Source organism: Chiloscyllium punctatum, chromosome 42 (genome assembly GCF_047496795.1).
Source record: "Chiloscyllium punctatum isolate Juve2018m chromosome 42, sChiPun1.3, whole genome shotgun sequence".
In the NCBI taxonomy this organism is placed as follows: Eukaryota; Metazoa; Chordata; class Chondrichthyes; order Orectolobiformes; family Hemiscylliidae; genus Chiloscyllium; species Chiloscyllium punctatum.
The window spans coordinates 22,988,949-23,002,314 of record NC_092780.1 but is presented as its reverse complement, the minus strand read 5'-3'; the positions used below and the strand labels follow the sequence as shown (position 1 = coordinate 23,002,314).

At 39.8% G+C, this 13,366-nt stretch overlaps 1 protein-coding gene across 2 annotated transcripts in view; it reads right to left on the bottom strand.

Moving 5' to 3' along the window:
- Positions 1-706: 706 nt before the first annotated feature.
- Positions 707-13,366, bottom strand: part of tut1 (terminal uridylyl transferase 1, U6 snRNA-specific) — a 28,217-nt gene continuing 15,557 nt past the window's right edge. Inside the window, exons 8-10 of one of the 2 annotated variants that reach the window (XM_072561655.1) lie at positions 6,888-7,010; positions 4,479-4,571; positions 707-3,446 (exon numbers count right to left, since the gene is read on the bottom strand). In XM_072561655.1, coding sequence (XP_072417756.1) covers positions 2,359-3,446; positions 4,479-4,571; positions 6,888-7,010 — 1,304 coding nt within the window. In that variant the 3' untranslated portion in view covers positions 707-2,358. The remainder of the gene's footprint in view (positions 3,447-4,478; positions 4,572-6,887; positions 7,011-13,366) is intronic. The other variant, XM_072561656.1, reaches the window with a different exon arrangement.

The following is a 13,366-nucleotide window of genomic DNA, read 5'->3' as shown; positions in this document are numbered from 1 at the left end:
TCAGGGCAGTTCACTGATCTTGGGGGTCCAGTGGTGTAGTGAACATTTCCAGCTTCTTCAGGTGGAGCTCAGATTTGCCAAGCCTGTGCATGGATATGCGAAGGTAGCAGGACAGTTTGAGTGGTTAGCAAGAGTCTCAAGACTTCATAAACAGAGACAGAGTACAAAAACAGGGGCATCAGGCTGAACGTTAGAGAAGTTGCCCTGGACAAAGTTAAAAATCTCACAACACCAGGTTATAGCCCAACAGGCTTATTTGGAAGCACTAGCTTTCAGAGCGCTGCTCCTTCATCAGGTAACCTGAAGGAGCAGTACTCTGAAAACTAGTACGTCTAAATAAACCTGTTAGATTATAACCTGGTGTTGTGTGATTAACTTTAGAAAGGTAGCAGACTCAATAGGCCATATGGCCGCCTCCTGTGATGTAAATGACAGACTCTAAATATCAGTGCCATAAATGTTTAGCATAATCTTAAATCAATGGAATGTCTCCACGTAAACTTCATTAAATACCATTAGCTTAATACAACTCAATACCACAGGGAAAATAAAAGTTTATTTACCATAAGAAAACTATTTTTAGAAACAACAGTTAAGTTTAAAACATATTGTAGAATTCTCATAGAAATTCAAACTATAATAATAGATGTGCATAAAACAGAGCACATCTGCCACATTTACAAGTGTGAATATTGAGAGAATGAAATCAAGATCCAAATGTTGTTTTATTCTGATGTAGTGGTGGAAATATACAACTTCTTTCTGATCTGCAGACGAACCAAAATTAGATTTTGTGGCTTCAAAACAGCTGCATCTTAATAGCATAATCCTGCATCAGTATATGCTGTGGTCATTATGATACCAATCATTTATCAAAGCCATCAGCAATGACAGCACAAGCCTTTAAGAGCATGTGTTAATTAGAAAAGCAATAACATCATTTTGAAGAAAGACATACATCAAAACCTGGATTATGAAAACACAAAGCTACACATTTATCAGATTTACAATGTTATTCGGAGAACAGGAACATTCAAAATTGATACTGTAGAATTCCAGGAACCACTTGATCACCAATTATCATTGAGTTTCCTTTGGCTTTGGTGCACTATATTTCAAAAGGTGTTAATTAATTTTGTTTCAAACGTTTTCCCAATCAGATGCTGTTGCCAAGCATGAAAATTTGGGATAAATTCAACCCAGAAGAATTTTTTTTATAACTGAATGATGGTACTCAATAAGGTTCTTCTCCTCTCATTCCAACATTGTCTGCCTGTTTGCAACTGTCAGAAAAAAAATCCTTCCCACTGCTCTGACATATAATCACAATAACTACCATCGAACCCTCTAAATAGATTATGAATTCAAGTTACAAACTTTATGGAGCAGTTTACTACACGTGAACAGCGTGTTTTAAGATGCTTGACTACTACCATTCAATACTTTTAATAAAGGATATCTACATTTAGGAAATTATAACACTATTAATTCAAGTTTGTAAAACAATTAGAGGGAGATAAAAAAAACATCACTCCATCAACTGTAACGGTTTGTTGTAGTTATGCATTATTATAAAATGCTCAGATAGTGTACACCAAGCAAACACCTGCTTTTAGGAAATATCTTTTAATTATTTTCTTCATAGTCATGTTAAAACGTTAGCTTTCACATCTGTGCCTAAATATATTTTATTGTTTAAAAAATACAATTTAAAAAGTCTTTGGCATATCAGTGTAAAGAATAAAACCAAACAGATCAATTCAAAAGGAGAAAGTCTACAACAGAATGCAAATAAAAAGCTAGCCATGAATACATTATTTACAGTGCCCAAAGGACAAAATTCACTGTCAATGAATCCCTGAGTAAGCACATGTTCATATACAAAATCAAATATTTCAAACTTTGTAATTTAGTCTGTCAAGCTCAAACCCACCACATTTGCAAAATAAGACAACAAATGGATAAGTTTTTTGAAATCCAGTATTTCTGTCAGTTACAGGAAACATGTCTACTGGATTTTGCACTAGCTAAATACAGTTAACAAATGCTCACTATACAAACAGAAGGCACACGCCACTTTTGCTGCAGGAAATTGACTTAATAAGAAGCTTCGTCAGTGTTACATTCACTGTATTTGTATCTAATAAAGGTATTTATTTTGAACCTGGAATTAACAGTTATACTATTTATATAAAAATACATTCCTGCTCAGATTTATTTACTGTTTTCAAAAAAAAACAAACTTCATTGTCCAATTCAGAGTAATTTTTTTCAGTTAATATTTCAGAACTGAATTCACTGTTTTAAGGAAAAAAAGTCTTTAATCTGAAATCAAATCAATGTAACAACCTTGGTGTTTTACTCGGATTTTTCAAAGCATTTTTCAGCCATCTTGGGAACAAAGGATTCTAGAAAATGAAAGAATTCTGGAAATAAAGTAGTGTGTTGAATGGGGGTGACTCTGATCGTCGTCCTTGTGTCTTCATTACCACCAACCAGGAAGGCACAGAGTGTAAACGTTATTAATGGGCTGGATTTATCCCCACGTCCTTCCTGCTGCAATATAGCTGCACTAACATTTTCTTCAATTTCTAAGGAATTAACCACCTCACCTGTATTTGCATCAGGTTCAGTTGTCCTAAAATGGAGCTGACGTCTCATTTTTCTCCGCCCGACCCATACTCTGCTCCAAACTTCACAATGCCAGGTCACTTTTCGCCGGTATTGTACAGTTTCAATTCTTGCTTTCTTCGTACTCGATGTTTCAGGTATTTCTTCCACAGGATGTTTTCTCTTCAATCCAGTGTTGTCTTCATTGTCATTGTCATTGTCATTCCCATTTCCATCAAAGCTACTGATCTTTATATCATCAATTCGCACACCACTTCCCTCAGTGCATGTACAACCACATTTAAGAACAGTCTCCATCACATACAGGACAGCATGACATACCTTGTTAAACCAAATTTCCCTGAAATCTGAAGATCCATGCAACTTCTCCCTTGTTTGCTCTGAGAGGCAAGATAATTTGAAAGGAATAGTCAACACATTCCCACTATGGTTCAACTCTTTGACTGGACTACAATCCACTTCTGGAGAATGTGCTGGGGAACAGTCGGTACTATTTAGAGGTTGAAACAATCTGACAATGCCCCAGATCTTCCCTTTGTTTGATTTTCTCTGATACTGCAGACTACGACAGTACTTGAAGGCTTCATCCAATTGTCGCTTAAACTTTTGTCCTGTCCTTTCATTAATGTTTCCAGAAACATTGTGACTCAGCTCAAACGGATCCTGGATATTAATTGGTCCAAGTCGGAGATTTGTTTCCGATTCGGGACCAATGAAGTCAGTCACAAGATGAGCTTTACCTTCACTCAGCGAAACTACTGTTCCAGCAAAGTCAAACTGTGAATAAAATTTGTAGAACTCTGCAAGAAGCCCACCTGTCATGAAAAAAAAACCCAAGAGATAGATTTATCAATAAATTGCAACATTTTAAACTTGTTTAAGAAACTGTCTTTGTGGTTTTAAATGCTGGTGAATGAAAACCCTTTCACTTCACGCACCCACTATCAATGAGTACGACAAGTTTGATGAAGCAGTCAGACTTCTAATATCAGTTGATAATTTCAAACAAGAAATGCTGCAGATCACAGCAGGTCAGGCGGCATTCATGTTCATTTACCTTCTCTCCATTTTGAGTCAAAACGGTAGCTTGCTTTCTCTCCATGGATGCTGCCTGACCTGCAGTGATCTCCAGCATTTCTTGCTTTCAGAACAGATTACAGCATGTGCAGTAATTTGCTCCTCAGTTGATAATTTGTCCACTTGCCATACCAACAGTGTATGGTTGTCGTGTTACGTAGGCAATTAGTGCAAAACTAACAATTTTTGTACTGGAGCTGGATGAAGTTTGCCTGAACATATATCATAAAGCACCTTGATAGTCAGAGGACAGAGCAAAATATTATCCTATTAATTTACATTGCAGTCATATCCAAATGACCTAAATGAAAGGTTAGTACTTAACATATTGTACCACATCGTCCCCATAGTTCTAAAGTTTTGACAAATAAGCAGACATTTTCTATTATGGATGGACATTCTATGGTTAAGTCGTCTCAGGTCAGCCATTCCTAACTTATTAATGGAAAAATACAAACTTGGTGGCACAGTGGTTAGCACCAGAGACCCGGGTTCAATTCCTGCCTCAGGTGACTGACTGTGTGGAGTTTGCACATTCTCCCCGTGTCTGTGTGGGTTTCCTCCCACAGTCCAAAAACATGCAGGTTAGGTGAATTGGCCATGCTAAATTGCCCGTAGTGTTAGGTGCAGGGGTAAATGTAGGGGAATGGGTCTGGGTGGGTGCACTTCGGCGGGTCGGTGTGGACTTGTTGGGCCGAAGGGTCTGTTTCCACACTGTAAGTAATGGAATCTAAACTAAATTTTAAAAAGATCAGTAACTAAATACTTACATAATCCTTCAGAATTTGGACTGGGTTCCACTTTAGACTGATTACTTGGAAAAGTGCAGTCCCAGCCATCAATTACACATTGGTCATCTTCATCTCAACACAAAAAGATGCTCAAATTAATATTCACTTCAGTAAAAATATTCCACATAATTTAAATACAGACATAAAAAATATAATGACTAAAAGTTGCATTATATGTTTTTTTAAAGATCAGTTATCTACTAAAATTAGGGTATCTTCAGGGCCTATTTCAGCAAATGCTAACTTTACTCAGTGCATGCCCATCAAAATAAGGATGTTAACAATTAATTTATTTTAATACAGAGCTTGGACAATCACACTGATTTTATTATCTACTAACGTCTAATGAAGAACAGACATAATTCATCTGCGCAATAAATGTTTTTTCAGTATATTACAAGGTGTTGTGCTATCCTGGTCTGAAACATGGACAAAATATTTTATGGACTATGGGGTATGTAAACAATGCCCAAGTAATGTACCTTCTATGGTTAAGTCGTCTCAGGTCAGCCATTCCTAACTTATTAATGGAAAAATACAAAGGTGGTAGAAGGGTTTGACCATAAGGTATCAGTGCAGAATTAGGCCATTTGGCCCACTGAAGCTGTTCCATCATTCGAATATAGCTGACATGTTTCTCATCCCAGTTTTCTTGCCTTTTCCATGTAACCCTTTATCCACTTACTAATCAAGAATCCACCTACCACTGCCTTAAATACGCTCAGTGACTTGACCTCCAGACCTCTGCGAAACAAGTTCCATAGATTCACCGCCCTCTGGCTGAGGAAATTCCTTACCTCAGTTCTAAAGAGTTGCCCTTTCAGTCTGAGGCTGTTTCCTTGTTTTCTAGTCTCTCTTATTAGTAGAGGCATCTTTCCCTTGTCTATTCTGTCCAGGCTTTTCAGCATTCTGTAAGCTTCAAAGAGGTCACCCCCACCAACATCCTTCTAAACTCCAACAGGTACAGACTCAGAGTCCTTAACCAATCCTCATTTTGCAATATGTCAAGCCCTTCATCCCTGGGATCATTCTTGTAAACCTCTTCTGGATCCCCTCAAACGCCAGCACAACCTTCCCTAGATACGGGGCCAAAACTGCTCACAATATTCCAAATGCTGTCTGACCAGGACCTTATGCAGCCTCAGCAGTACATTTCTGCTCTTGTATTTTAGCTCTCTTGAAATGAATATTAACTTTGCTTTTGACTTCCTAATTGCCAAGTGAGTCAGCATGTTAACCTTAACAGAATCCGGAGGTAGAACTCCCAGAACCTTTTGTGCTTCAGATTTCCAAAGCCTTTCCCCACTTAGAAAATAGTCTATGCTCTGTTCTTCCAACTAAAGTGCATAACCTCATTCTTTCCCACATTGTAGTCCATCTGCGATTTCTTTGCCACTCTCCTAGTCTCTCCAAATCCTTCTGCAGCCTTCCCGTTTCCTCAGCCCTAACTGTCTCTCTACCTATCTTTGTGTCAACTTCAAACTTAGTAACAATGCCCTCAGTTCCTTCATTCAGACTATTAATGTATAACGTGAATACTTGTGGACCCAATACTGAACCCTTTGGAACTCTACCAGCTGCCGTCCTGAAAAAGACCCCTTTAAGTCTACTCTCTGCCTTCTATCAGCCAGCCATTCCTCTACCCATGCCAGTACCCTGCACCTAAGACTATGGGCTCTTATCGTAGTTAGCAGCAGTGTCCATAAAGGTTTCCAATCAGCATCTTCTCTGGGTGGGTAGGTGAGGGGGCATTGACGGATTTGCTGAAAACTTTCAGCATTTAGATCAGGTCTCCAATAACTATAGTATTTTGCTTTAGTTATCTTTTGTACTTTGTCTTGGAAGTTTTTGCAGAGATGTAAAATTTTGTGCTCAAGGAATGTTAAGATTGGGAAATGCAATCTATTGTAGATTGTTAGCAATTACTCATAGGAAAATGCACCTTCAAGGTCAGGGAAAGCCCTCCTTATACTGGTCCAAAAATGTCTTCTCCCATTGTCAAAAAACTCAGCACTATTTCACTGCGACACTTCTATTTTTATTGTAACCATTAAATAAAACTTCCCAATGAGTTGTTTATCTTTAACAAAGATACTTTTGTACTTTACAAGAATGAAAATAATTCAGAAAACTATCAAAGTATACAGTTAAACGTGCATTGGAAGAAGTGTCCTGGAAGTATGGAATAAAACATGAAGTATAAGAAATTAAATTCACCATCCTCTAGAATTTAACTCAACATAAGTAACTTCCAATAGTTAAGAAATGTGAAATTTGAACAGTGAGCTCCCATTGCAACAAATCACCAGAGGATATTTCAAAATTTATAAAGTATCTTTTAATTGCATTTTAGTTTTGAATGCACGGTCTGCTTATTCGTACCCATACCTGCAAGTTCTTTTAAATGGTTCACAGTTGGGAGGACTGGTGGTGTCCTGTTCTGAAGGAAGAACACAACCAAGAGAGTCACTGCATAATTATTCATTAATGGCCCTCCTCCAAAAGGATTTCCTGAGATAAAAAGGGAAAAACATACACAAAGTGTAAACATTTTTGTCAAATTAGGTTTAAAGTTAAATACCTGCCACAATATTAATTCATTAATAATGAAAAATCAGTTTTAACAAGTAAGACTGAACTTGCAATTCTCCAGCATTCAATTGCAGATTATTTCTGTGGATTCTAATGCCAGAAATGCCATGTCTGACTCATTGAGGTGTACAGTGTGGAAACACACCCTTTGGTCCAACTCATCCTTTCCAACCAAATATCTTCAATAAATCTAATTCCATTTGCCAGCATTTGGCCCATGTCCCTCAAAACCCTTCCTATTCATATACCCACCCAGATGCCTTTTAAATGTTATAATTGTACCAGCCTCCACCACTTTGTCCAGCAGCTCATTCCATACGTACACCACCTTCTGTATGCAAAAGTTGTCCTTCAAGCACCGATAAGGATCACTTGGCCCTCCAATTTTTTTCGAACTCTTTCCTTTACCATCTCCTCTGTTGAGGACAATTATTTCAACTAAGAAATGACTATGGCGGGGAAAACTAGCACAGGTGGATGAGAGGATATAGAGCACTGGGTTGGAAGGTGTGGGAATGGTTGGAGCCCACAATGTACCAAGTGTTCAGAAGCCAAGATACCAGGTGAATGAGCAGTTGTGGGCATCAGGTAAGTGAATGAACACCTAGGTCAGGGGTCCAGCATCAGAGACTGTCTGGCAGACAACATTCCTTCTAAGCTGCACAATCATGAAACTCCTTAGGGGGTTCCACATACATACAATCAATGTGGGAACTGTTTGACATTGTTGCAATACAGCAGTGAACCCTTATGCTAATTAAACCAAAGGTCCAGAAAAGCTCACCACACCTCGTAATCTGTTAAAACAGGAGTGACAGAGAGCTCCCGAATTCTACTATTTAAAAGAAAATAAAATCAATTTATTCTTTTAACTCTAAAAGGTGAACATTACACACCAACTAATCACAACTCTAAGCTTCCCTTTCTCTGAACTGCTTATTGCCTGCCTCCAACTCTAACAATATACTGTTCCAATAAAACACTCATTAAAATTACATTAACAATTTCAAAACCACACAGCAGCTACCTTCTTTGGTATCTGTGTTCTTCCAGCTGAAGAGCTTCCTGGGTCATCATTTTTCATTTTACTGGGAGTATGTTTCATATGAAAAGGTATCTTTGATACAAAGTGTTCGACATCTTGGGTCTATTTTGATGGCAGTTACTCTCTGATTTTCGGAATGCCTGCCTTTATTATATCCCAAACACCAGACCATCCCATTGGTTCATTGTTGGCAAAACAATAAATTCAAACTCGATTGGGTTTTAGTATTCTGGGGTATAATTTAAACCGATCAGTTAAATTTGAATTGTCAAAACAGCAACCAACTCAGGTACCTATTTCACAGCCAAATGTTACATATTTTTAATTTTCCAGTACACTCAGACTGCTCTTATAAGCTCTCAGTGCAGAACAGCATTCACTCTCTCAAAAGGTACAAAACACACCTTCAACTTCATAACACATGCAGTTCCAGATGTTGCTAGTATACAGGGTCGTTGAGGTCCGAGAAAAATCAAATTTGGGAAAAATAGAGGATGTGCTTGTCAGACTGGGGGTGAGGAATTTGTATCCAGATGGGGTGACATGACTTGGGATTCAGTTTAATAGTTACCCAGCAGTTACATTAGAGTATTAAAACTCCAACTTTTCCTGGGTAAATATTAAGCTTGACTGAGCCAGAACCCTCAGAATTCTCCAACTTTAAAGGGACTTTCTTGGAGGATTCCAGATGCAGAGGATCATCAAGGTTTTCAGTTTTACAGGCAATTCCACTGGGAGTCAACCATCGCAGAATTCCCCAATTCCAGTCTGTGCCACTGCAAAGTTTATCTAGCCATCACAATATCTGGGTCAAAACAAAACCTGGACTGGAAACACTCAGCAAATCAGACATCAAATATGGAGAAGCAAAGTTCATATTTGAGGTGAATGACTTTTCATTGTAACTTTTAAAATTGTCCAATAATGAGAAATATGTCACTGTTTCTGTGTCCTTGGAAGCAAATGCTTCCAGCAGTTTGTGTTTTCATATTAGAATCTGCATCTTGCTTTTGTCAAGGTTGTCAGAGATGTGCAGGTCAGGTGAATTGGCCATGCTAAATTGCCAGTAGTGTTAGGGGAATGGGTCTGGGTGGGTTGCTCTTCGGAGGGTCGGTGTGGACGTGTTGGGTCAAAGGGCCTGTTTCCACACTGTAGGGAATCTAATCTAATCTAAAATAATGTAGTGGTATGAGGCATTCTCTGGACAAGGGTTGGAATCATACCCTGTGGACTTGCCAGCAGAAATCACTGCAATGTGAGCGACAACCTAACTGCATCATTATGCAAGCTTTGAAAAGATTTGTAGCTCAGGTTGAGATTCTAGATGTAGGTTTGCTCGCTGTGCTGGAAGGTTCATTTCCAGACGTTTCGTCACCCTACTGGGTAACATGTTCAGTGGGCCTCCGGGCGAAGCACTGCTGATAATTTCTGATTTCTATTTATATGCTTGGGTTTCTTTGGGTTGGTGGTGTCATTTCCTGTGGTGATGACATTTCCTGTTCTTTTTCTCAGGGGGTGGCAGATGGGGTCTAACTCGATGTGTTTGTTGATAGAGTTTCAGTTGGAATGCCATGCTTCTAGGAATTCTCGTGCGTTTGGCTTGTCCTAGAATGGATGTGTTGTCGCAGTCGAAGTGGTGTCCTTCCTTATCTGTATGTAAGGATACTAGTGAGAGGGGGTCATGTCGTTTTGTGGCTACTTGGTGTTCATGTATCCTGGTGGCTAGTTTTCTGCCTATTTGTCTCATGTAGTGTTTATTACAGTTCTTGCAAGGTATTTTGTAAATGACATTATATAGTGATAGAGATATACAGCATGGAAACAGTCCCTTCAGTCCAACCCATCCATGCCGACCAGATATCCCAAACCAATCCAGTCCTACCTGCCAGCACCCAGCCCAAATCTCTCCAAACCCTTCCTATTTATACACCCATCCAAATGCCTCTTAAATGTTGCAATTGTACCACCCTCCACCACTTCCTCTGGCAGCTCATTCCTCATACACGTACCATTCTCCACACAAACAAGTTGCCCCATAGGTCCCTTTTATATCTTTCCCCTCTCACCCTAAACCTATGCCCTCTAGTTCTGGACTTCCCAACCCCAGGGAAAAGATTTTGTCTATTTATCCTATCCATGCTCCTCATGATTTTATAAACCTCTGTAAGGTCATTCCTCAGCCTCTGACGTTCCAGGGAAAATAGCCCCAAGCCTCTCCCTATAACTCAAATCCTCCAGTCCTAGCAAAATCCTTGTAAATCTTTTCTGAATCCTTTCAAGTTTCACAACATTTTTCTGATAGGAAGGAGAACAGAATTGCACGCAATATTCCAACAGTGGCCTAACCAATGACCTGTACAGCCGCAACAAGACCTCCCAACTCCTGTACTCAATACTCTGACCAATAAAACAAAACATATCAAACGCTTTCTTCACTATCCTATCTACCTGCAACTCCACTTTCAAGGAGCTATGAACCTGCACTGCAAGGTTTCTTTGTTCAGCAACACTTTCTAAGACCTTACCATTAAGTGTATAAATCCTGCTAAGACTTGCTTTCCCAAAATACAGCACCTCGCATTTATCTGAATTAAACTGGATCTGCCACTTCTCAGCCCATTGGCCCATCTGATCAAGATCCTGTTGTAATTGGAGATAACCTTCTTCGCTGTCCAATACACCTCCAATTTTGGTGACAACTGCAAACTTACTAACTGTACGTCTTATGCTCACATCCAAATGATTTATGTAAATGACAAAAAGTAGAGGACCCAGCACCAATCCTTGTGGCACTCCACTGGTCACAGGCCTCCAGTCTGAAAAACAACCCTCCACCACCACCCTCTGTCTTCTACCTTTGAGCTACCTCTGTATCCAAATGGCTAGTTCTCCCTATATTTCATGAGATTTAACCTTGCTAACCAGTCTCTCAAGGGGAACCTTGTCGAACACCTTAATGAAGTCCATATAGATCACATCTACTGCTCTGCCCTCATCAATCTTTGTTATTTCTTCAAAAAAGTCAAGTTTGAGAGACATGATTTCCCACACACAAAGCCATGTTGACTATCCCTAATCAGTCCTTGCCTTTCCAAATACATGTACATCCTGTCCCTCAGGATTCCCTCCAACAACTTGCCCACCACTGATGCCAGGCTCACTGGTCTATAGTTCCCCGGCTTGTCCTTACCACCCTTCTTAAAGAGTGGCACCACGTTAGCCAACCTCCAGTCTTCCGGCACCTCACCTATGAGTATCGATGATAAGATATCTCAGCAAGAGGCCTAGCAATCACTTCTCTGGCTTCCCACAGAGTTCCAGGGTACACCTGATCAGGTCCTGGGGATTTATCCACCTTTGTGCATTTCAAGACATCCAGCACTTCCTCCTCTGTAAAACTTTTGCTTGTTGTCTGTATAGGATCTTTCAAGTTCATTAGTTGCTGTTTTAGTGTGTTGGTGGGTTTGTGGGCTACCATGATGCCAAGGGGTCTGAGCAGTCTGGCAGTCAAACCTACATCCAGAACCTCAACCTAAGCTACAAATATTCTCAAAACTCACTAAGTCCTACAGGCACAATACGCAAAAAATGGCCCGAAAATGTGAAATGAATGTCATCCAACAGACTGTCACCCTTGAACAGCTGTAATTGTTGCATGAATGCTTAAGAAAACAGGTACTACCTAAATGTCTTCAATACAAACCTACCCTTAACACCCCGCTAGCCAAAAGAATAGCAGAGCAAAATGGCCGCACAATGCTTAGAGAAATGATTAATGATGCCCACAACAGACTCCGTAAATACAACTGGGAAAGTTTGCACCAAAACCCTTTACTCACTCGTGCAACAGACCATCAATGGACAGACACAGTACAACCAGCCATAGATATTAGACAGCGACAAACACAGAAAGTGAAAAAACTAGACAAACTTACACAAAGTAACACTGACAACACAGAAGCATGGATTTAAAAAAAAACTTATCTGACCGACCCTTAACAGACACTGAAAAAGTTGACTTAGTAAGAGGATTAAATTACAACTGCCAGGATGCGGACAACATTTCTTAGCAGCATTAGAAACAACACTGAAAGACAACCAACTCACAGAAAAACCCAGCAAACTATCAAACAGGTAGTCGCACCAACATTAAGCAGAAAAAAGGAGGGAAATACACTCAATACACAAGAAAGGAAAGCTCTGGAAAGACTAAAAAAAAGCATTGTTATCCTACCTGCAGACAAAGGATGCTTAACAGTCATTCTAAATCAAAGAGACTACATTGAAAAGGCGAATACACTACTTACAGATGCCAACACTTGCCAACAAGTGGCAATGGACCCGACCCCACAACTAGAGAACCGAATTACAGCCCTACTCAAAAAACTTCAGAAATTTGGATAAATAAATAAGACCGATTCCAAAGAAATGAAACCAGACGGATCCAACACGCCCTGCTTCTATGGATTACCCAAAATTCACAAACCAGGAGCCCTCTCAGACCCACAGTCTCGCTTCCTGGAACACCAACTTACAGATCAGCCAAGGAGCTACACCAAAGACTAAAACACTTAGTAGAACACTCACACCACTCTACATCACTATTACTCCAATTCATTTCCTGGAGTAGAACACCAAAAATGTAACATTCTTCCTATTGTGCCCAGAATTGGACAGATCAATCCTGCTGAGGCCTAATCAGCTCTTTTTGAAGTTTCAGCATAACCTCCTTGCTTTTAGATTAGATTAGATTCCATACAGCATGGAAACAGGCCCTTTGGCCCACCAAGTCCACACCGAACCTCCAAAAAGTAACCCACCCAAACCCATTTTTCTTTGACTAATGCAGCTAACACGATGGGAAATTTAGCATGGCCAATTCACCTAACCTGCACATCTTTGGACTGTGGGAGGAAACCGGAGCACCTGGAGGAAACCTACTCAGACACAGGGAGAATGTGCAAACTCCACACAGACAGTCACCAGAGGCTGGAATCGAACCTGGGAACCTGGTGCTGTGAGGCAGCAGTGCTAACCACTGAGCCACCATGCCACCCGGTTTTTATTTCATTTTAAAATTCAAAAAGCCAATGGCCCTGTCTGCTTTTTCAAATTTTCTCAACTTGTATGCCATCTTCAAAGATGTGTACATCTTACTTAATATCTCTTCCTGCACCTCTTTACAGTTGTACCATTTCAGTCATATTGTCCTTCCTCAATCTTAGCAATA